At 41.7% G+C, this 23,891-nt stretch overlaps 3 protein-coding genes and 1 long non-coding RNA gene across 8 annotated transcripts in view; 1 reads left to right on the top strand and 3 right to left on the bottom strand.

The window, feature by feature from the left end:
• The window catches only part of Dcaf8 (DDB1 and CUL4 associated factor 8), a 47,257-nt gene extending 45,345 nt beyond the window's left edge, over positions 1 to 1,912 (bottom strand). Inside the window, exons 1-2 of one of the 4 annotated variants that reach the window (XM_027950734.2) lie at positions 1,619 to 1,912; positions 632 to 705 (exon numbers count right to left, since the gene is read on the bottom strand). The gene's annotated coding sequence lies outside the window, so the exon portion shown is untranslated. The other 3 variants (XM_027950737.2, XM_027950736.2, XM_027950738.2) reach the window with 3 other exon arrangements.
• LOC114104561 (uncharacterized) overlaps positions 1,086 to 23,891 on the top strand; it is a 37,479-nt gene continuing 14,673 nt past the window's right edge. The window contains exon 1 of the long non-coding RNA XR_003584859.3: positions 1,086 to 1,274. This is a non-coding gene — a long non-coding RNA (uncharacterized lncRNA). The remainder of the gene's footprint in view (positions 1,275 to 23,891) is intronic.
• On the bottom strand, positions 12,932 to 19,514 carry Pex19 (peroxisomal biogenesis factor 19). Its single transcript, XM_027950739.2, has 8 exons — positions 19,421 to 19,514; positions 17,927 to 18,036; positions 17,336 to 17,501; positions 16,821 to 16,906; positions 16,449 to 16,610; positions 15,255 to 15,431; positions 14,980 to 15,024; positions 12,932 to 14,826 (listed from the first exon to the last, which is right to left on the bottom strand). Exons 1-8 carry the CDS (start codon positions 19,488 to 19,490, stop codon positions 14,743 to 14,745), a joined length of 900 nt encoding a protein of 299 aa, XP_027806540.1. The 5' UTR covers positions 19,491 to 19,514; the 3' UTR covers positions 12,932 to 14,742.
• Positions 22,804 to 23,891, bottom strand: part of Copa (COPI coat complex subunit alpha) — a 44,666-nt gene continuing 43,578 nt past the window's right edge. For both annotated transcript variants that reach the window (XM_071618259.1, XM_027950732.2), the window contains exons 32-33: positions 23,691 to 23,885; positions 22,804 to 23,443 (exon numbers count right to left, since the gene is read on the bottom strand). In XM_071618259.1, the coding sequence (XP_071474360.1) occupies positions 23,384 to 23,443; positions 23,691 to 23,885 (255 nt within the window). In that variant the 3' untranslated portion in view covers positions 22,804 to 23,383. The remainder of the gene's footprint in view (positions 23,444 to 23,690; positions 23,886 to 23,891) is intronic.

Here is a 23,891-nt window from a genome sequence, read left to right as displayed (position 1 = left end):
CTGGGACTGAACCCAGGGTCTTGTGTATTCAAGGCAAGCACTCTACCAACTGAGCTATATCCCCAGCCCTACTGTATTTTTTTAACCAAAAATTTCCCCACTATATTCTGAAAAGTTGGAATTCAGAGACAGGTCTGAGACACCAAATAAATGCAGCATCATTCACCATCCCTCAGCTTTTAGTTAGTTACAAGTGATTATTCTCTAAATGGCAAAGATGACAACCCAGAGCCCTCTGAGAGGGGAAGAAACCTGATTTGACAAAGGGCTGAACAGAATTCAGGCAAAATAATTCTTAGTTTTTTACAGTTTAAGAAACATGATCCACACAAAGGCAAAACACAAGACAAATGAACAAGAAAAAAGAGGGAGACACGGGATGGGGGACACACATTCACTTCTAGGCTTAAGTCATTTGAATACAGACAGCCATAGTCTAGGACAGAAAGTCAAAACACAGCAAATTAAACTTGGAAAAGTAATTTAACCAAAGCTGGAATGCAGCCAAGAACAATACCCAAACTCTTTTGGAAATTGTGATAGGAATTTTGACTTAAGTGGTCAACACTTAAGCTTCAGGGCAGGGTCTCTCTAGAACTTAGGAATTTAAATGCCTTCAACTCCCACTCACCTTTCCTCCTTTTATCACTGAAGTAAGGCCAGGCTGAACTCCTGAGAAAATAGGTCTGCAGATTCACTGAAGGACTGAGAAAAGTTAAAGTTTACATGGCAAAGGTGTCTATTCTACTAAACATAATAAAAATATTTATGAGTACATTTTAGTATTTTTTTTAGACCTCCTCTGAACTATTTAAAACCAGAATAACTTATCTGACAGCTCAACAATAATCCCATACACAGGGAAATAAAATGAACAAATCCAAGGATTAGAAGCCAGGCAAGCTAAGATATCCTAGCTCCACTAAAACCAGAAGTCATTTAGAAGGAAAACCTGACTCTTTTCAACATTAAACCACAACCAAACAACCTCTCAACAAGAACGCACAGGGCAGGGAGTGGGGGTGGGAATATCGGAGAGAATGTGATAGCGCTAGTGCCGGTTTGTTTACAGAGACTCCAGCAACAATCATGAGTCAGAAATTCAAGCCGCCAGATGCTTTCCAACTAACAGGGACCAAACGGGACCGTTCTAAGGTGTCCTAAACGATTTGGAGGTGGGAGTTGGTAAACTAAGAGAATCCTATCCTAAAGAGGACAAGACCAGACGGCAACAACCGACTCCGGGTTCCTTGGACCTCGGCATTCCGTACAAGGTGCTGGGCCTGAGAACTTGGGATGGGGGAGGGGGACACATTGCGCGGTGGCCCCGAGGTGACGGGGAGACGCAGGGCGACTCGCATCTCCCATCTAAAGGGAGAAATAAGAGCACACAAATGGGTCACCCGACGAAGCAAGAAGTCCCTGTGAATTACGGGGGTGGCTTTGGGGGCAACCCCAGGACAGACCTGTAGATAGGACAACCGGTCCTCCTGACAGTGACTCGAGTCAAGGGAAGGAGAAGACCTGAGCCCCAGGATCTTGGAAAAGGGATCAGGACTACTCTGTGGGGTACCGGCAAGGGAGAGGGGGGCAGGCCGAGCCGGGACGAGACACGGACCGGGTAGGTCAAGGGGGGGGTGTCCGGCTGGGGCAGTTACAAGCACGGGAGCCGGCGAGGCTCAGCAGCCCGCTTCCCGTCTTGGGTCATCCTTCTGCCAGCGGCTGCTCCGACTGTTCCAGGCCCAGCCGTCCCGTCCACTGCCGCCACCAACGCCGCCGCCATCTTACACTGGCCAGCGGCCGCCACCACCACCGCCTCCGCTCTCTGCGCTTGCGCCTGCGCCGCCACGCTTTCCGGCCTCCTTTGCGACGATGTGCTCGAGAAGACTGAGGAAAGAGTGGTCGGGCGAGCTCACGGCTCCCAACCCTCCACGGAGGACGCATAAGGGGCGGGGCTTAAAGTCAACGGAAAACTGTGTGGGGCGCGTGCGCATTACCGACGAGCCAAAGTTGTTTTCGTAATGTTGCGGAGGGCTGGCGTCTCTTGTGATAACTCAAAACACGTGCGATTTAGGGGCTTCCCAGAGTTGTGATGGAAAAAAACTTCATTTCCAAGGGTCTGGTAGGCAAATTCCTGGGTGACCACCATTCTTGCACACCCGGAACGAGCAATTATCGACAGATTTCTTCTGAAAAAAACCCTTTCCTCTGACGACTTTCGTTTCCGTCAGCGGCTTAAGGAGGCGCACGTTCCCGACAGTCCTTATTTATCCGTCTTTGTAAAAGGGGCTCAAGTTTGAGGTGCAATTAAGCTATTCAGGAGGCTTTCTTCGAAGAGGGGTGATGTGAAGGTTCCCAAGAATGGGTCGGTGACGAAGCGTGATTTTTGTACACTCAGCTTCGCTCTGACACCTAAAGGAATCCTGTAGAGGATGGCTCCCAGCTGCCAGGCTGGGGATCCATCGATCGGTCGGTTTTTATTTCTTTATCTCCCCGCCCCTTTTAACCAGAAGGTCAGGGTGCAAGAATTGGACCTTTCTACCCTTATCATCCTATTCCAAGTCTTACATTACTTCACTACTTGGTGCAATAGGCGCTCTGCTTCCATCACTGCCCTGCTGCAATTAATCAGGACAGCTGGAGTGACTTTTTAAAATGGAAGTCGGGTCATAGCCCCCTGCTCGAAACCTCTAATAGTGTCTGGCTACATAATAAAAATCAAAATTAGCAGTGACCTCCACGCGAGGCTCTACATGATCTGGCACTTATTTCTTTGATTTTATCTCCTCTCACACTGCCTAGCTCTGCTCTGACCTTTTTGGCTGTCACTCAGACCAAAGCAGATTCCAGCCCCAAGGCTTGCTCCCTTTTCTTGGACTGCGCATCTACTAAACCTTTATTAGACTGGATTTTTCCACTTAAATCAGGTCTAGTACACCAGCTTGTATTACGTTTTTCACAACTTTTTGCCTATAATATTTAATACATAATTATGTATTTTTAATCTAACTATCCTATAGAATATAAGCTCCTGGGGGCAGGAACTGTGTCTAAAAAAAATCTTTGTAATTTAACACGTAAAACAGGGCTGGAGTGCAAAGTAGCTATTTTATGACGACCATTATAATTTATTCTTTCTGCTAGTCAACTACTTACTGTACTACTTATTTGGGAGGGTTTGTTCTAGGTGCTGGGGTTACAGCAGTAAATAAAACCAAGATTCTAACATTCATGGAACTGACTACTGGAGTAGATGGGAATGTAGTGTGAGAAGAGACAAAGAGTAGCACAAAATTATGAGAAGTACTGTAAAGGAAAATAAAAGTGGGTTATGGGGGGTGCTCTTTTACTTTGGGAGTTTGGGGAAGGCCCCTTTATTGAGGTGACATATGCATAAAGACCTGAACTATGAGAATGACCCATGCATACTTGGGAAAGAGCATTCCAGTCAGAGGGATAAGCAAGCTAAAGACTTTGAAGCTTGAGTGTGCTTAATTAGAAAGCCAGTGAGCAAAAGAGCACGTAAAGAAATTAGTTGGAGAATGAGCCAGGTCACTTACAGACTTATAGACCAAGGAGAGACTGAATTTTATCCTATGAAGCCACACAGGATTTTGAGTAAAAGTCACATCATTTCTTTTTTTTTTTTTTTTTTAATATTTTTGGAATGGGGGATTCAACCTAGGGGCACTTAACCACTGAGCCACATTCCCAATCCTTTTTATTTTTATTATATATTTTTTTTGTAGTTGTACACAATAACTTTTATTTATTTATTTATTTTTATGTGGTGTTGAGAATCGAACCCAGGGCCTTACACATGCGAGGTGAGCACTCTACTGCTGAGCCATAATCCCAGCCCCAATCCTTTTTATTTTTTGAGACAGGGTCTTGCTGAATTGCCTCACTAAGTTGCTGAGGCTGGTCTTTTTTTTTTTTTTTTAATATTTTCCTAGTTGTTGATGGACCTTTATTTTTTATTTATTCATTTATATCCAGTGCCTCATGCATGCTGGATAAGCACTCGACCACTGAGCTACAATCCCAGCCTGTTAGGCTGGTCTTGAAGTTGTTACAATCTTCCTGTCTCAGGCTCAAGAGTTGCTTGGCTGAAGAGGTTCATTCTTGTTGATTTTGTGGTTTTGGGCATCAGGGATTAAAACTAAGGGCACTTAACCACTGAGCCACATCCCCCGGCCCTTTTTATTTATTTATTTTTGAGGAAAAGGAAAAAGTTTTATTGCTTTGCTAGCAAACGGAAAACAAAGATGACTCCTGTCTCAGAGTCTGTGATTCTGTCTTATTTTTAATTTTGAGGGCCTCGCTAAGTTGCTGAGGCTGGCTTGGAATTTGTGATCCTCCTGTCTCAGCCTTCTGAGTTGCTGGAATTATAGGTGTTCATCTCTGTGCCCAGCCTGATTGATTTTTTTTAACTGCCTGCAAGGAGGCAAAATACAAGCTGAAAAACCAGTGAGGAAACTATTGCAGACCTGCAAGACTAGTGTTAAAATGGACATGATATGAAGTGGTTGGACTCAGAATATACTTTGAAAGTGGCATAGAAATGCCTTGTTAATAGATTGAATGTTAGATGTAAGAAAGAGTCAAGGATATCTCAGATTGACTTGAGTAACTGAATAAATAGCAAGGCTTTTTACTGAGCATATGGGGGAATAGAAACAGTTTTTTGGGGAAAACATTCAGTTCTATTTTAGAGATGTTAAACTGGAGATGCCTATTAAATTTCTAAATGGAGCTACTGAATAAACAATTAGAAATATGTATGTGGAGCTCACAGAAGGGAAAACTGATAAATTGGGGAGTCATTAAATTATAAATGATATAGATAGCAATGGGATGGGGAGGGCTCAGTTAATGTGGAAAAGAAGAAATCTAATGACTGAGACCTTTCATTGTGAGGCATTCCAACTAGAAGGGTCAGAGAAGAGGAGCATTCAGCAAAAATTATCAAAAAGGAGTAGTCAGGAAAGAAAGCTAAGAAAATCAGGAGTGAAAGGTCTTACAAAACACATTCCCAAAAATGTTCCATGATGTGCTGGATAAGCTGCATCGCTCCCACTCAAAAGACCGAAGATGACTAAAAACTGACCAACAGACTTTTGAAAAATGGAGATTTAAGATTTTGACAAGAGTAGTTTTAGTGAAGGATAGGGGACCAAAAGCCTCATCCTCCATGATCTGGTTTTTTGTATCCATTCCTTGGTGAATACCATTACTATTCCCACCCAAACAACTGCCATTAGCACTAAATTTTCCCATTCTCATTTGGGCTGTCCTATTGAATTTGAGGTTGTGATAATTATGTCTTCAAGATACTCAATCATACTAATTTCGGTGACACTGTTTTCCATGGCTGAATTTATATCATCCCATTGACCATTTATTTCATTAGCTTCTCTTTCCTTTTAGTCTACACGTTCTTCCAAATTGATTGTATCTGTTTTTACAGTTTAAACTACCATCCACATACTTTGACTTTCAAGTCTTTACTTGGAAACCCAGGCTTCTCTTTTAAGATGTAGACTCACAGACTTGATGGATGACACTTTTTTAAAAAACAGCTTTATTAAGATATAATTTATGTACAATTCACTCAAAGTGCACAACTCACAGATAAGTGCAACCATCCCCACAGCCAATTTTAGAACCTTTTCATCACCTCAAACAGACACCTAGGGCAACTCTAAGGGGGTCCCTTCTTGCCCTGTGAGAGTTCTCTTTTCTTCTTAAATGAATAAATCCTACTTTTTAATTTTGGTAGTATACAAGGAGGAGAAGGAGAAGAAAGAAACCCAATACTTTAGCTATCACCTGCCCCCAATTTCCCATGCTGTCACCATTCATAAGAAACTATTATTTTCTATCTCCAGAAATTTCCATATTCTGAACTTAATATTTGTCCCCTTTGCATGGTATCAGTGATTGAAACAGGGGTACTCTACCACTGAATCACATACCCAGCCTTTTTATTTTGAAACAGGGCCTTAATAAGTTGCTGAGACTGGCTTGGAGTTCTCTTGCCTCAGACTCCAGGGTTGCTGAGATTACAGGTGTGCGTTGTATCTGGCTTTATTCTGAACTTTCATATGAATTGAATTGTATAGTATGTGGTCTTTTATGACTGGCTTCTTTCCCTTAGCACAGTTTTTCAAGTTTCGTTCTTGTTGTAGCATGTATGAGTACTGAAAGGAAAGTGACCACAACACTCAGAGCGACCAAGAGAGCTTTATTGCAGCAGTGCAAAAGAGGAGAAAGAGAGACAGAGAGAAAGAAAAAGGGGGGGAGGGGAAGAGAAGAGGAGAGATGGAGAGGGAGAGACCGCGTGCAAGAGAGACAGAGCAAGAGAGAGGGGCCCCACAGGAGGGAGTTTTTATAGCCAAATTCTAATGGGGTCTCTGGGTCTGCAAGCTGCCTTGTTGGCACAAGGGGGGTTAAGTGTTCAGCCTGGGGGCGGGGGTTGAGTGTTCAGTCTTGAGCGGGGGCTTGGGCGTTTGGGATTGAAGCAAACAGGTGATAAAGAACCAGACAGAGGGTTTGAGTGGCCAGGTCACCCTGCAGCTAACTTTGTTTGGCATGCCCTGCAGACAACTTTTTCAGCCTGTCCTGCACCTAACAAATACTTCATTTCTTATGGACAAACAACATTCTGTTGATTGACATTGGATTTTCACTTTTTGGCTATTATTATTTTTTATTTTTCTTGCTGGTGACTGAATCTAGGAGTGCTCTACCACTGAGCTACACCCCAGCCCTTTCTACTTTTTATTTTGAGACAGGGTCTTGCTAAGTTACTTAAAGCCTTGCTAAATTGCTGAGGTTGGCCTTGAACTTTCCATCCTCCTGCCTCACTTTCTAGAGTCGCTGGGATTAAAAGGCAGTGGACCACCATACCTGGCTAAATTTTTTGGATAATATGAATAATCCTAATATGAACATTCATGTGCAAGTTTCTGTGTGGATCCATTTTCATCTTTGATATGTACCAAGGAATGAAATTGGTGGATCATGTTTAATTCTGCTTACATATCTGAGGAATTCCCACTGTTTTCCAAAGCTGTCACACTATTTTACATTCACAGCAGCAAAGTATGAAGATTCTGATTTCCCCTCATCCTTTGTAATACTTGTAATCTCATTATGTTGATTCTAGTCATCCTAGGAGGTTGTGAAGTGGGATCTCAGTGTGGCTTTCATTGCAATTATCTGAAAACTAATGATGTCAAGCAAATTTTCATGTGCTTTTTGGTCAATTTTATGCCTTCTTTGGAGGAATAAGTATTCAAAGTCTTTGTGCACTTTAAAAATGGGTTGTCTTTCATTACTGAGAGTGTACATTCTAGACACAGTTCCCTTATCAGATATGTAGTTTGCCAGTATTCTCTCCCTTTCTGTGGATTGTCTTTTCAATTTCTTTTTTCTTTTCTCTTTTTTTTAAATATTTTTTTTAGTTGTAGTTGGACTCAGTATCTTTATTTATTTATTTTTATATGGTGCTGTGGATCAAACATGTGCTAGGTGAGCACTCTACTGCTAAGCCACAACTCCAGTCCTCTCTTCAATTTCTTGACAGTCTTTTGAAGCACAAAACTTTTTTAATTTTGGTGATATACAATTTATCTCTTGTTGTTATTGCTTGTGCTTTTGGTATCCTATCTAAGAATGTTTTGCCAAACCCAAAGTCATAAGGTTTTATCCTTGTGTTTTCTTCTAACAGCTCTAGTTTTAGTTCTTATTTTTAGGTATTTGATACATTTTGAGTTAATTTTTGTAAATGGTGTAAGGACAAAACTTTGTTTTTTACATGACTATTTACTCAACACCATTTGTGAGAAAGTCATTCTTTTTCCACTGAATGGTCTTGACACCCTTGGCAAAAATCATTTGACTGCAGATAAAGTTTTACTTCTGGACTCAATTCTATTCCATTGATCTCAAGTGTCTGTTTTTGTGCCAGTACCACACTGTTTAATCATTGCTTTGTACTGTTTTGAAAGTGAAAAATGAGCCCGCCTACTTTATTCTTTATTAGCCGTTTTGGTTCTTCCATGTCCATGAAATTCCACATGAATTTTTATTTTATTTACTTTTTAAAAATTTTTTAGAGTACCAGGTTTTGAGCTCAGGGACACTCAACCACTGAGCCACATCTCCAGCCCTGTTTTGTGTTTTATTTAGAGACAGAGTCTCACTGAGTTGCTTAATGTCTCACTTTTGCTGAGGCTGGCTTTGAATTTGTGATCTTCCAGTGTCAGCCTTCTGAGCCTCTGGGATTACAGGTGTGTGCCACTATGCCCGGCCCACATGAATTTTAGAATCCACTTGTCTGCATTGAATCTGGAGACTAATTGGGGAGTGTTATACTTTTTTTTTTTTTTTGGTACCAGGGATTGAACCCAGGGATGTTTAACCATTAAGCCACATCCCCAACCCTATTTATGTTTTATTTTGAGACAGGGTCTCACTAAATTGCTTAGGGCCTCGCTAAATTGCCAAGGCTGGCTTTGAATTCACAATCCTCCTGCCTCAGTGTCCCAAGCATCTGGGATTACAGGCATGAGCCACCACACTTGGTTGTTACAGACTTAATAAGTCTTCTGACCCATGACCATGGATATTTTCCCATTTATTCAGATCTTCTTTGATCTAATGCTTTGTAGTTCTCATGGCAAAAAAATTTCACTTCATCTGTTTTTGTTTTTTCCTTTTGATGCTGAGTGGATTTACTTTCTGGATTTCATTTTCAGATTGTTCATTATAAATGTATAGAAATACAATTGATTTGTGGAATGAGATGGACATCATTACCCTAGGTACATGTATAATTGCACGAATGGTGTAGCTCTACTTTGTGTACAATCAGAGAAGTGAAAAATTGTGCTCCATTTGTGTACAATGAATTGAAACGCAGTCTGCTGGCATGTGTAACTGATTAGAATAAACAAAACAAAACAAAAAAGAAATACAATTGATTTGTGTGGGGAGATGGGTGCTGGAAATTGATCTTGAGGCACCCTACTACTGAGCAATATCTCCAGCCTTTTTTTTTCCCCCTTTTTGTACCAGGGATTGAACCCAGGGGCTCTCAACCACTAAGCCATATGCCCAGCCCTTTTAATTTTGAGATAGGGGCCCACCAAGTTGCTTATGGCCTTGCTAAATTGCTGAGGCTGGCTTTGAACTTGCAATCCTCCTGCTTCAGCCTTCTGAACCTCTGGGATTACAGGCATGTACCACTGCACCTGATACCCTACACTTTGAAAGGACTTGTCCTCATCATCTCTCTTTAGAGCTATTTCTGAGTGGGGCTACTGAGAGGCTGTAGGCCCTATTTGGCTTTCCCCAAGGCAAAAAGCCAACTTGTCTAGACCTCAATTTTTCCTTCCTGTCAGACAGTTGAAGGAATTTTCATGTGGCAATAGGTATGAGCTAAGGCAAAGATTTCAGTGCAACTAAAGTAACTAGCACAGGAAGGTGGCTGAGACCCTTTGTTCAATTTAATTTACTTGTGCCACCAAGTTTTCTTGGGCCTCTTCCTGACTATATTTTCCTGCTGTAAAATGGATTGTTGCTATATCCACCTAACCTTACAACTTGGTCTGACAAGAACCAGCTAGTTATATGGGTAACTGATCATACAGTCAGTCACTTAATATCTCATAGCCAGGAACTGAGACTCTACTGGAGCTTAACAGCCTGCCAGAAGACACTTCTCAAAACTTTCTTTGCTAAAGATGTCACCATCTTACTCCAGAATCCTTGAGGTCTGGATTGCCAGGGAATCCACATAGGATCATTTCCTATCATATATACCTCTAGTACTGTGGAATTTTCCAGGAGACATGCCCCCCCAATACCTGTTGCTGAACCCTTTCTTGCATTCCTAAGCTGCCTTAGGATAAGAATATGCTGCCTCCAAAACTGTAAGAGCTCTGTGATAACCTGTCCATTACTTGAGGGAATATTCCAGAATGCTTCAGACCAATAGACTAAAATGTGGCAGACCCCTGCACCTTTCCAGGACTTATTTCCCATCTTTTTTTTAGTTGTAGATGGACACAATACCTTTTTTATTTTTAATGTGGTGCCCAGGATTGAACCCAGTGCCTCACACATGCTAGGCAAGCACTCTACCACAACCTCGGCCCCTTATTTCCCATCTTGAGTGTGTGTGTATATATGTGTATATGTATGTATGTATATATGTATGTATATATATATATATATATATATATATATATATACACATATATACACACACACACTCAATATACTATATATATATATATATATATATATATATATATAATCTCATCAAGAAACTGAAAAGTACTTGATCATTAGGTTTGACTAACATATCCTCAAATACCTGATTGCCATAACCCTGGTATAGCAAACAAACGTACATTCTGCAGAATTTCCAGGTCCAACTCACCCATTTTTTTTGGTACCAGGGACACGGTCTTGCTAAGTTGCTTAGGACCTCACTAAGCTGCTGAGGCTAGGTTTAAACCTGTAATTCTCCTGCCTCAGCCTTCCGCATTCAAGTCCTTTTTGACTATATTAACATAACTCCAGGTTAAGACACTGAGTACATACAGACTGTTGCCTATATTTCATAAATGCAAACAGCTTCTAATTTTCCTTCCTGAAGGTTATTGAAAGAATGTATTCACAGCGACTCAAGAGGCTAAGGCAGAAGGAATAAGAGTTCAAAGCCAGCCTCAGCAATTTAGTGAGGCCCTAAGTAACTTTATGAGACCCTGTCTCAAAACAAAACAAAAATGGGCATTTCTCCAATTTCCAAATGTACTGGGATTACAGGTGTGCACCACTGTGCCTGGCTTAAAGTGGGTCTTTGGACCCACTGTAAGGTAGATTTGGGCTAACATTCCATTTATGTCCTGACTGCACATTTTCATAATATAATGTGAGTGGGTCTACTACTACTATGAGGGGAGGCAGTGTGTGGTGCTTTGGGTTCCCGGGTGTCTGTGTCCACTCAGACCCTATATCCCTGTTTTCCAGCTCTTTGGATATTCTTTCCTCTCATGCATGCTAGATAAGGGCTCTACCACTGAGTTACATCCCCAGCCACCTTAACTTGTAGTTAACTAAACAACTCTTTCAATTGTTAGTTTGTGAACCTATAGACTGTCTTGGGCTTAGAAACTAGCAAAGAATTTTGACTTTTCATTACAGTCTTTGGTTCAAGCTCTTCACCTCTCTTGTTTAAAATTCTTGTGGCTGTCCACCTTACTCCTAGACCACTCATGTTCTATTAGTCATCTGTTAATATTAGTTTGAACTTGTTTCCCTTACAGAAATTCACCCACCTTGCTTCTAAAATTAAATGTTGCCAACTATCCTTTGCTACGTCAAGATGGTATCCTGGAGGTGGGGGGTTGTGGCTCAGTGGTAGAGTGCTTGCCTAGCACATGCTAGGCATTGGGTTCGATCCTCAGCACCATATAAAAATAAATAAATAAAATAAAGGTATTGTGTTCATCTACAACTAAAAAAATTTTTAAATCCTATCATCCCATCATGACAAAGAAAAACAGTTCTATAACAATTTACAATAGCCACTTCTAAAGTTCTCAAGTTGCTGGTAACCCTTCCTCAGTGCCTTTCCTATTCCTATTGTCTTTATATATATATATATAAAAAAAAAAAGCCCCAGGCCTTTCTGAGGGATATGGTCAGCTGGTTAGGTTTTTCATTGTTGTACAACATGCCCACTTCCTTAAAGCCTTCTAGTCTTTTTTAATGTGGACCACTGTTTTTTCCAAGCTCCCAAAAGCCATCTCAACAGTATAACTACTTCATGAGGCTTTAAAAGGATGTCACAGGAACATATCCTTAATATTACAAATTCTGTATGGATTTGATTCTTAATTCATGAAGCCATCCATACAATCACGAGTTTATTATCTAAGATATAGAATTTTGGAACAAAGAAGCATCTTCTATAAAATTTGAGAGCAGCATACATATTTCATCAAACCTAAGCTTTGCAATAGTTATTTTTAAGCAGAAGAAAAGGCAGGCTAGAAAAATGTGAGATGTTCTTCCAGTGATATATTCTTGCTGTAGAACAAGTTCTCTAAGGGCAACTCTCACATGGGAGCGAACTCCACAAGCATAGAAATGTATGTTTGACTAGAATCTATGAAAAGACTAAAAAGGGCCCAGAGCAATGCTTCTCAAAGGTGGTTTGAAGACTTGTGTTGGTCTGTGAAGAGGCTCCAACCTCCAATTTGTGGCATGAGGAATTAGAAACTGAGAGTGTTAAGAAACTTTTAAATATTTTACATGGTTGTGATATCCAAGAACATAACCAATGGATTCAATCTGTTGAACAGGGTCTCGACAGTTTGGATGTTGTCAAACTTGCATAGTGGTGCATGCCTCTAATCCCAATGGCTCAGGAGACTGAGGCAGGAGGATCTCAAGTTCAAAGCTAGCCTCAACAACTCAGCCAGGCCCTGGGCAAAGGACTGGGGAAGTGGCTCAGTTGTTAAGTACCTCTGGCTTCAATCCCCTGTATTAAAACAAAAACAAAATCTTACAAGGTGTGTTCAATGCAGGGTAAAGTCCATATCTGTCAGTTTTGATATATGAAGAATTAGATGTATAAAAACAAAAAAACCTGGTTCTACACCATACATGGTTAAGAAAGACTACCATAGGGTACCCAGCTCTATCCCTCCACAAGTCCTAGAATAATTCAAATAGTACTTTGAATCAGAGAGTAATCAGAAGTCAATTTGCTCATGTTAAATCAAAATAAATGAAAATGAAAACGAGTGTCTTGGGAACAGAGCTAAAGTAGACTAGGGCAACTTTTAAATCCATGGATTAAAAGCCTTGGTCAGGCTACCAGAAAAGAAAACTGGCAGGACAGTATATACACAGTTCAAAGAGCAGAGCCCTTTTATTCATCCTTCCTGTTCTCTATTCTTTCCCAGTTTTGGGCTGGAACTTTAAGGAGAGAATTTTGGCATTCAGGCCACATAACCGTCATCACAAGTCCCCTTGTACTTTTTCTACGTGTCACAAAGTAGAAGTCTCACATTCAGACCTGGGTTCTTCCAAGCTCTGATTAGGTATGGTACTGGACTTTTCCAAATAGCCTAAGGCCTCAAGAACATTTCCTTCCTTTCCAAGGCCAGAGAATGTATGGGACTTTTAAATAGTGAAAAATTTTAAACCAGGGGAAAGTGACATGTCAGTAGCTCAAAGTGACTCAGATGATGAATGTGAATTTGTTCTGGCAAGAATTATTTTCCAGTGAACAAGGACAGCCAGCTAGGCTGACCAGGGTATCCACCAAACATATGGCAGCCAAGATCCCTAGATCCACTGAGAAGGGCAATGTCAGCTCAAAGATAAATAACTGAGAAAACATGTTAAAACAATATATTACTAACATTAATCATAGTATGAAAATGAAAAGTAAAAATATAATACCAATTGCAACGCTTTTCAAATTGAAATACCCAAGAGAAAAATGAGGAAAGAGAACTATTTTCCTTTGCCAACTGAGGTGCAGACTGAGCTGGGGATTGAGGGCGGTGGTGAAGGCTAGCATGATGTTACATAAAACTAATCACATTCCCTACACTGCAGCTTATAGAAGCTAAGGAAGCAGAAAAAGACCTGGATGAAAAACAGGCCACACTCCTCACTCAGAATATTTATTAGACACTGCCCCATGAGGTTGCAGGAAAAGGACCTAGGCTGCACCCCTTCTCCTTTCCTAAGCACCTTCGTGAACCAAGGATTCTAAAGGAATCAGATGATTCAAATAAGCCAGAATATATCTGGGTAGAATAGCCATTCATTTGCCACACCTGACATTACTACTATGTGTTTGCCAGAGAGGGAAGGAATCAGTCAAAGTGGTGGATGAACCAAATGAGGGGGAATGGGAAGGGCCCTTCTTCATCTTAGTGTGGGCTAAGAAGGGTTGGAATGAAGGGTATTTTAAAAAGGAGATAAGAGGACAGGCAGGAGGCAATGTTAAGTCAGGGGCTGGGTTCATCCGGATCATACAGCATTGTAGAAAGAACCAGGATAGCAACTGAAGTTCTCAGGCTGGAACAGGAAGTTGAGGACTCAGCACCTAGAGGGAGGAAAAGGTTTCTCTTCCAACCCTACTGTAATAGATACTAAGGCCCTTTCCCTTCAGAGAATTCAGAATGGTCTGTCTAAAGGCAAGAGAGCAAGGGACAGATCTACATTTCCGGCTGAGGCTAAGTTTCTCCCCATTCCCAAAGTCCCTGTCCAAGAGAAGTGTAGAAATAGAGTCCCAGGACTCTGCCCTTACTCCCCAGATCCAAGAGAGGGAGTAGAGACAAGGCACGAAGACCCTGGAAGTAAAAGTGAACATCAATGTGGACATGTATAACGCTATTTTGGGAGAGGGAAGAAGGTGCTTCCCCCAAAGGGGTACCTTCCTTCACCTGGCTTGTAGGTGGGTCTTTGCTAGCAGCAGAAACCATGAGCAGGGCTCACAGAAATGGCCTGTGAAACAGATCCTACTCTTAGAAAGTCAGAGGAAAAGCCTCAGCCAGTATGGCACAATCTTGAATGGGACTATGGAGGGCTGTGGGCAAACCGCTCCTGCAGATGACAATCCTGTCTCTCTCGGTTCCCAATGGTTCTGTTGACTCCAGATGTTTCCCATGGCTGGGACTCAGGGAGGAAAACATGTTTGTCTCACATGATCAGACACTGTTCACCACTGGCACCTGGTGGGCCTGAGAGATTGAGGGCATCCAAGTCAAAGTTGAGGCCAGGAGGCTGGAGAAGAGATGAAGCAAATCAGATAATTGCTCACTTTTCAGGCTGGAGTTTCTGAAGGTCCATCTCCAGCAGCCGTAATTATTACTTTAGGTAGAATCACCAGAGTTGTTGAAATGGGGGCTCAGATTAAAATCTAGAAGATATACTCACCATCTCCCCAGCCAGTTCTTTTGGAGGATGACCCAAATCCTGTAGCTAGAAAACAGAAAATATAAGATTAAAAAAAAAGCCCAGAAAATAACAGAGGAGCTTGACAAGGAATCTGGTTAGTAATCTCTCTGATTTCTCTGACCATGCAATATGGACTCTCTTGTGCTTCCTCCTCCACCCAGGTTTGGCAGTACAGTATATCCTTCCTAGGTAACTTCTTCACCAAACACCCAAGCAGACAGTATCAGTGAGCAGATGGCAAGAGAAAGCCTTACCTGCTGCATAAGATCTAGCACCGTCTCAAAACGGGCCTTTTGAGTGGCCTCACTGTCTGTAGGTGTCTCTGCCTCAAATTGTTCACATATTTTTCCCATGACACTGTGCTGCTCCTGATATTTTTCAAACTGCTCAGGAGGCAGAGATTCCCGGTGACTCTGCAACCACTCTGGATACTAAGGAAAGAGAATGGATAGGGAAGAATTAAATGCACAATGGGTGGGGAAGGGGAATGACAATACTTAAAATGTGAAGGAAAGGAGAAAGAAAAACTAAATAAACAAGTTCATCATGAGAAATAGCACTGACTCCAATCAGATCATCTGGCTGTACTAGCATTTATTATCATAGATGTTAGCAAACTATTTCTGTAAAGGGCTAGGTAATAAATATTTAGGTCTAGAGGGTCCTATATGGTCTCTATTGTATATTCTTTATTGTTGTTTTAACAACCTTTAAGGGCTGGGGATATAGCTCAGTTGGTAGAGTGTTTGCCTCACTTGCACAAGGTCCCCAGCACCACAAAAAACCAAAAACAAAAACTTTAAAAATGTAAAAACCAGGGCTGCGATTGTGGCTCTGAGGTAGAGCGCTTGCCTAGCATGTGTGAGGCACTGGGTTCGATCCTTGGCACCACATAAATCTAAAATAAAGCATTGTGTCCACCTATAACTAAAAAATAAATATTAAAAAAAAAGTGTAAAAGCCATTCTTAGCTTGACTATTGGACTTAGGCCAAACAAACCCTTGTCTCTTGACTGATATACTATTCATTTCATATTTAGCCACATGTTGCTCATGTCATCTCTCTGGTAAAATTATAAGCTTTTTGATGGAAGGGATCATCATTTGAACTCTTTTTAAATTGTTCATAATAGAAAGCCAGTGAATACTTGTTGGATAAATGAAGTCAGAAATACAAGAAGGGTTTGATCAGACAATCCCAAAGTCTTGAAGCGTTTATGGAAAACGATAGCTGAAGGATTTCTCCTTCCACCACAGAGATTCTCAGTGTAGTGGGTTTATTGCTCAGAGATATTACACCCCCCAACTCTTCCCACCACCGCAAAATAAGCAAAGAATGAACAAAACGGACTTGTACACTCATTATTGTCACTGCAGGTTTGGAGCAAAGCAACCCATATGAGTTGATAAGATGGAGAGTGAGAAGAAAAGGATCAAGTGGCACAAACCTTTTCTGTGATCTCCTTCAGTGACGGGTACAACACATCCTTGGATAGTAGGTTTTGCATAATACTCTGCATGATGGGGAGGATGTTCCCTTCCCCATCCCCTTCATCCATGCCCAGACCCTCCATGGCCTTGGTCAGCTCCTCTTCCGACATGCCCGAGTTCTAGTCAGGACGAGAGAGAAGTGAACAGGTATACTGCCTTTCTGGGATGCTACCACTCTTTCAGGTGGGAAAGAACAATCTAAACTTGCCTGTAACAAAATAATGAGGCAAGGATAGAGTTGGAAGACATCCAGGAGCATGTCTTTACAGACTGTTAGTGAAGGGTTTGAAAGTGGGCCCCTTGTGATCTCCTACCCATTCCCCACTAACCTGAAGATCAGTGGCATTTTTGGCTAGGCCACTTAATGTCTCCTTTAGACAAGAAGTAAATTCTTGTTGGGAGGTTGCATCACTGCCTAGAAGAGATCAAAACAACCAGGATCATTTAGGATTTTAATTGACTGCTTGACTATAATACTTTGTTTCCAGCTTGGATATGAAGCATGTAAATAACTATTGCTTCAAATCTCTGAATACTCTTATTATCTTCATAGCCATTTCTTAAATCTACATGGATTGTATATCAGTTTGTTCTCCACAGTAACATCTACAATAACACTGCATCCTTTACAATGGTCAGTTTTGGATAATATTTTTTATTATTTTATAACATCTCATTCCTTTCCTTAAACTTGGTTCTCATATTTCCTCCTGATGCCTCGCTCCATCCTATGGCTGTAACATTATGATTGATTCAATTTTACTGAGAATCCTGGTGTTATCAAGCAATAAAGACTTAGTAGGTCTGTCTAGATATTTCCCTTTGTCTTAGATCTCCTCCTTACCCACTCTTCCAGCAGCCTCTGAGAGCTTTTGGAACTGCTCCACCAGGTGGGGCTCTTCCTCAGCCAACTCCTTCATTGCCTTCTCGAACTCTGCAGTGGCTTGGGAAGCCAGCTCGCTGTCGAATAGTTCCTGGAAAAACTTCTCTTGGGAGGCGAAGAGGGCATCCTGCAGGGGAGGGCAGTCAAAATGCATCCTTTATGGCACGCACTACCGGCACTCTACTGATAGGAGACAAGTAGTAGCTCCAGGAAATGTAGGACCTCCCTCCTACCAACCTCCACTGGACATTCTATCTACCTCTCCTCATTAGGACAGCAAGAAAGGCTTCTGGCCATCGAGGGAAAGGTATAAAGTGGTATCAATCAAATCCAACCACTTAAACACACTCTTTTCTCAAGGAACATCCTTGAGATACTTCCACTCAACCTTGGGTCCCTGTTTTACAAGGACTAAGGCCTGCAAGAGCACTCAGCAGTGTGAGGCCAAAGCACCCTTCCACCCTCCCCTCTGGCCCACAGGGGCCTGCCCCACCTCTGCTCAGAGCTGCATGCCCATCCCCTCCCTCTCCCTTAAGGGGGTGGAATTTATACTTTGGCAGTGTCTCCTGGCGATCTCTTCTGGGGCCCTGAAGCATCGGGGGCCGTGGTGGTAGGAGGGGGTGCTGGGGAGGGTTTGGCTTTATCGAAATCATCAAGAGCACCTTCAGAGACAAGAGACATGGTGTGTGTGTTGGGGATGGATGAAGATGCAAGGCTGGGTGTTTTATGGGCAAAGCATTGGGAAAATGATCTTCCAAAGTGTGAACTTTCTTCAAGTTTTCTCCTTTTTTGGAGTCTCTCCTTCCTAGCCCACTGATCAATAAGCCTTCCAATTCTCTCAGTATTACCAAATTTATTGTAATCAAATGGAAAGAAATTCCTATGGTGGAACAAGTGTCCATCTCATAACTGGGAGGAGAAAGTTAAAAGAAGTTCTGCAGCAATACTTCCACCCTTACACACTAATAATTTTCTAGAAATTACATATAAATATCCAACAAAAGCAGAGGACACAAATGTCCTTATCCTCCTGAACTCACTTTGGAGCCTTAAAGTGGGAATAATCTTTGGCAAGACTGCACAAGATGTCCCACCCAGATTTCCATTGGTCCTGATGCTAGTACAAATTGAGGGACTCCATGCACTTTATGGGAGGGCATTAAACTCACTTATGTTATTCTTCAATATAGTTCTCCCACAGCAAGCTCCTAGAGTTCCCTTTGGTCTCATCTCTCCAGATAACTCTGCCAATTCAGAGTCACTTGGCACTCCTCACTGTTTCTGTTCGTTTTTCTGCCTGCTCACATCTCTGACTGAGCAAGAGATTTAAAAAAATTCAACTCTGTCCTAAAGAGCCTGTGTTGCCACCACCACTCTGTTTGCCAGGCATAGGGAAAGGGCACTAGCCCCACTCTGGGCAGAAAACGAACAGAGGAGTGGAGGAAAAGCTAAGAAAGAAAAGAACATCCACTGTCTTTCAGGAGGATGAACAGTCCATCTTCATTTTCTCAAAATAATGGAAAAGGAGTTTACTTGAACAACTGCAAGATGAAAGAATTATGGGGGCTTGTAAAAAACAGGGGAAAGGACTGGGAGGGGAAAAAGATGTGTCTTATGTTAAGACGAGGCACAGAAGGACGCCCTATGGGCTTAAGAGTTAATGTATGTAAACCGTGAGTCTCCGGTTCGCTGCCCACCGAGGACCAAAAGCTGCTACTGGCCTAGGGGAGCTACACTTCAAGAATTTACTAACCTGATGCAAGGGGGTTTGAAGGGGGCTCGCAAATACGGTCTTACAGGGCACCGTTTCTCCCGGCAGGGAGATCAATGATCTGGGCAGCTGAGGGGCCCAGAGTGAACTCCCCAGCTCCCACCGCGGAGGAGGGACAGGGTGACCCAGAGATGTTCTTTGGGGTCGCAGCCAGACCTTCGCCCCCGCCAATCACTTAAAATACTTTCCTGCTCCACCCCAAATATCTCAGGGTCACTCCCCTGAATGGGTCCTCAAAACTACCTCCTTGGACCTTTACCATCACAGGCTCTTACTTTCCAGAAGCTCCTCCAATTCCCGGTCCGCTTCGGCCCCAACACCACAGTCTTCCGGAGCGGCCGCCATCTTTCTGCCTCTGACTTGCCGTAGGAGGCTGGACTCCGGCAGCTATAGCGTGCCCGCCCCCTAGCTCCCGCCCACTCTGCCTCATACAGCCAATGGGATCATTGGTCTTTGGGGGAACCGCCATTTTTAAAGGGACGGGAAGAGGTGTGATTTTGTTTTTGGTTTGTCTGTCTGTTTCGCCTGGAGAACTTCCTGGCTTGTACTCTTTTCACTTAACTTCTCACTTTACCTAGAAAAGCTCTTTCATTATTCCTTCCTGAGCTTTGGATAGCCCACATTGAGACAAATTGCCTACAAAATCCCAGATCTATGCATATATAACTGAGAAGGTAATGATGGTGCATATCATACTATTTTCCATCCCTCCCCCCCGATTTTATTTTGGGTGCCAGGGATTAAACCCAGGGCCTTGAAGAAGGTGCCAAGCAAGCCCTTTACCACTGAGCTACGCCCCAGCCACTCCCCCCTTTAGTTGATGTTGGGGATTAAACCCAGGAATGCTTTAACACTGAGCAACATTCCCTGTACTTTTAATTTTTAATTTGTTAGGTTTTTTTTTAATATTTACTTTTTAGTTGTACATGGACACAATAGCTTTATTTTATTTATTTTTATGTAACGCTGAAAATCGAACCCAGGGCTTCACACGTGCTAGTTGAGCGCTCTACCCCTGAGCCACAACCCCAGCCCATAATTGTTAGTTTTTTTGTTTACTTATTTTGAGACAGGGTCTTGCTAACTTCTTTAGGGCCTCACAAAATTGCTGAGGCCGAACTGGAACTTGGATTCTCTTGTCTCAGCCTCCCGAGTCGCTGGGATTATAAGTGTGCAATATCAGTTCGGCCATATCCTCTCATCCCACTTATTTTCTTCAATATTTCATTCAAATGTTATCTTGGACTTTGAACAGGGCATGGTGGTGCACCCCTGTAATCCCAGCGACTCTGGAAGCTGAGACGAAAGAATCACAAATTCCAATTTAGCGAGACCCCGTCTCAAAACAAACAAATAAAAAACAGTCCACTGCGGTGGTGCATGCCTGTTAATCCCAGCAACTGGCTGGGAGGCTGAGGCCAGAGGATCACAAATTAAAAGCCAGCCTCAACAGTTTAGGGACGCCCTAAGCAATTTAGTGAGACCTTGTCTCAAAGTAAAAAATAAAAGCTGAATAAAATTGCAACCTCTGTCCCTCCCAACTCACATTTTCCATCTTCACTTCTTTTTCTAATACTGAACACTATCTGACACACTATAGATTTATTTACCTTGTTTATTGTTCTCCTTCTCTGCCTCCCAGTCCCCAGCGGAATTTTAAACATGGCCAAATAAAGGATTTTAGCTGTTACCTTAGTTGCTGTATCTCCATCTCCTAGGCTAGGGCTTTAAAGTTGGTAGGCACTCATTGGTTACTCTTTTCTCACAGGCTCCTGTCAGGCACATTTCTCTGCTGAATCTCTCTCATTTCCTTATCAGAACTGTTAAACTATAGGTCATAAGGCCAGGAGCTTAGAACTCAAGGTAAGAAAAAGTGAATCTGGAACCTTGGACTGAGCAAAGGGCAATTGGAAATATACTAGTATGATTCTTTCTTTGCACTATTTTTTAAAATTGATTCTGCTTTTTCTATGTTTACTATTGATACTCCTAACATCTCGTCTCAGTATTCACCTTCTGGCTGCTTTTCTGGGTTTTTGTTTTTGGTGTATTGGGGATTGAACATAGAGGCACGTACACTGAGCTACATCTCCAACCCTTTTTATTTTTGAGACATATTCAAAACTGTTTATATATACACAAAAAGTTTCTGAACACATCCCAGTTTCTCACAAGTTTGAGGCCAGCCTCAACAATTTATTTGACCTTGTCTCAAATAAATAAAAAAGGAACAGTGATGTATGTTAGTAGTAAAATGCCTATGGGTTAAACCCTTAGTGTTTTTTTTAATAATTTATTTTTTGATTATAAGTGGACACAGTATATTTTTATGTGGTGCTGAGGATCAAACCCAGTACCTCATGCATGGCACTCTACCTTTGAGCCACAACCCCAGCCCCAAATACTTAAGTGTTTTTTTTAAAAAAAGCTTGGGGGCACTAGGGCTGTGGCTCAGCAGTAGAGTGCTCACCTAGCATGTGCAAGGCCCTGGGTTCAATCCTCAGCACCACATAAAAATAAAAAAAGCTTCTGAAAGGACATAAATAGCTAATAACAGTGGTTACCTGAGGCTGGAGTTGTAGCTTAGTGGTGGAGCACTTGTATCGCATGTGTGAGGCACTGGGTTCAATCCTAAGTACCACATAAGAATAAATAAAATAAAGATATTGTTTCTATCTACATCTAAAAACATTTAAAAGAAACAAAAAAACAGTGGTTACCTGTTTTGGGAAAGGTGTTAGGACCTGGGTGGCACAGGGAAAGCATATGAGTAATACTTGTCCCAGGATACATTGACATTTTTAACTATATGAATATATTGTTTTTACTAAAAGCATGAATTTCAAATGCAAAAATATATATATATATATATATATTTTTTTTTTAAAGGCCTGGTACATCATTCTATCTAATTTCTACAAGCAAAACATTATACTGCCAATGTAATCACTGTAATATACAGTGTACTACATATTAATTAATCATAAGTGTATATTGCAGGAAAATATTTAGAATGGTGCTAAGATATGTAGTGGGTACCCAACAAATATTGGCTATAATTAGCAGTAGATGGAAGATGACAGAAATGAAATAGGGGCTAGGCCCAGTGTGTAATTCCAGTGACTCAGGAGGCTGACACAGGAGGATCCCAAGTTCAATTTAGCAAGATACTGTGTCAAAATAAAAAAATAAAAAGGTCTGGGAATATGGTTAAGTGATTAACCATATTAAAGTGGTTAAGTGATCCTGGGTTCAACTTTTGATATCAAAAAACAAAATAAGGAATAGGAAGCTACTTGCTTTATATCACTCTCGCAGCAATTTAGATCTATGCCTCACACATACCCTATGAAAAATGTTTTCCCATAACAGTGGTATTTATTACTTTGGTAATTAAAAAAAAATATTAGAAGAAAATACATCTGCTTTGATAGTTGGGTGTGGTGGTGCATGTGTGAAATCCCAGTGACTTGGAAGACTGACGCAAGATGATCACAAATTTGAATTCAGCCTCAGCAATTTAGCAAGACCTGTCTCAAAATGGAAAAGAAAAAGGGCTGGAATGTAGCTCAGTGGTAAAAGTTCTCAGAGTTTGGTGGGACAGCTACAGAATATGAACAGGAGCACGAAAATGTTCAAGAAATAAATGGCAATCCAAGAAGCTATTGTAGAAATTTATTTAGTGTGAGAAAACAAAAAAATGAATACAATGGTTGTAAAGGACAAATCAATGGAAAGTGGTGTGCATTTTTGAAAGCCAAATGATTTCTTCTTAGACTTCACGTTTCTGAGCACAGAGGGTGCCTGCCTAGGAATATAATGCCCAAGGAAAATGGGGAAATATCTAAGAGTTTGGTGTGGCTGAGTAAAACTGGTATCGTATTCATTACATCTTGCTGCTTCATAGCAGAAAGGAAAAAAAGGTGGTGGGGAGGAGAGGAATAAATATTGAAAGAATTTACTAAACAAATATCCGCCACAGGTTTTCATTTGTTCTTTAAAAGATCTAAGCTGGAAAGGCAAGGCCAATTGTAATGACAACTATGACCACCTTGAGGAAAGGAGAGGTCCTCATGAACAATGAAGTCAAGTTTTGATATTCTTTGATAGAAGAAGAGAAAAGGAGATATCAATAATCTGAAGGGTGGCTGTAGGAGAAGGGTACAGAGACGTCAAAGACTAATTCTTTGAAGGAAGAATATGTTATTGACTCCTCTGCTTCCCACACAAATGGGGCCTTAGCGAAACTGAAGAGGACTGATCCTTATACCAATCACATCTTTGCCAATCTCTGTCACCTGTAAATGAGGAAACAGAAGACCAAGTTAGAGATCTGTGAGGACTTATTCCCTATACTCCTCAATAAACACAGTAGATGGGTGTTTGTTTCTGAGAGATGGAGCAGTGGGGAGAAACTTTAGTTTTCTCTAGTAGCATTGCTTCAAGGAGCTGAGGCAAATACAGAGGAGAAAAGAACCTCCATGTTTCTTTCTCTTTCCCCTCCCCCCCTCAATATCCTAGATGCATATTTGAGGCAGCACTTACTGTAGTAACCCTGCATATTTGACCCTTGAACTCAGGGGAATAGCAGGCCCCACTGAGTGGACACTTCTCCACTGGCTTTCCACGGTAAATGGGTCGGTAAGATGCGGCACAAATGTCAAAGGGATTGTGCATGTCATAATTGAGCTGGTAGGCATCTGTGGGGTTCTTTTCACAGGCAGACAGGATTTTTCGGGTCTAGGA

Source organism: Marmota flaviventris, chromosome 10, assembly GCF_047511675.1.
Source record: "Marmota flaviventris isolate mMarFla1 chromosome 10, mMarFla1.hap1, whole genome shotgun sequence".
NCBI classification, from domain to species: domain Eukaryota; kingdom Metazoa; phylum Chordata; class Mammalia; order Rodentia; family Sciuridae; genus Marmota; species Marmota flaviventris.
This window is presented reverse-complemented; position numbering and strand designations above follow the sequence as displayed.

What these genes read in the sequence shown, in the direction of transcription:
- Pex19 (XM_027950739.2), bottom strand. Translation starts at nt 19,490, where the DNA reads ATGGCGGCCGCTCCGGAAGACTGTGGTGTTGGGGCCGAAGCGGACCGG. An exon ending in TGAAGGAGATCACAGAAAAG is followed by an intron (nt 15,432 to 16,448) that starts GTTTGTGCCACT and finishes CTCTTTCCTTAG; the next exon opens with TATCCAGAGTGGTTGCAGAG. An exon ending in TGCTAGATCTTATGCAGCAG is followed by an intron (nt 15,025 to 15,254) that starts GTAAGGCTTTCT and finishes TCTGTTTTCTAG; the next exon opens with CTACAGGATTTGGGTCATCC.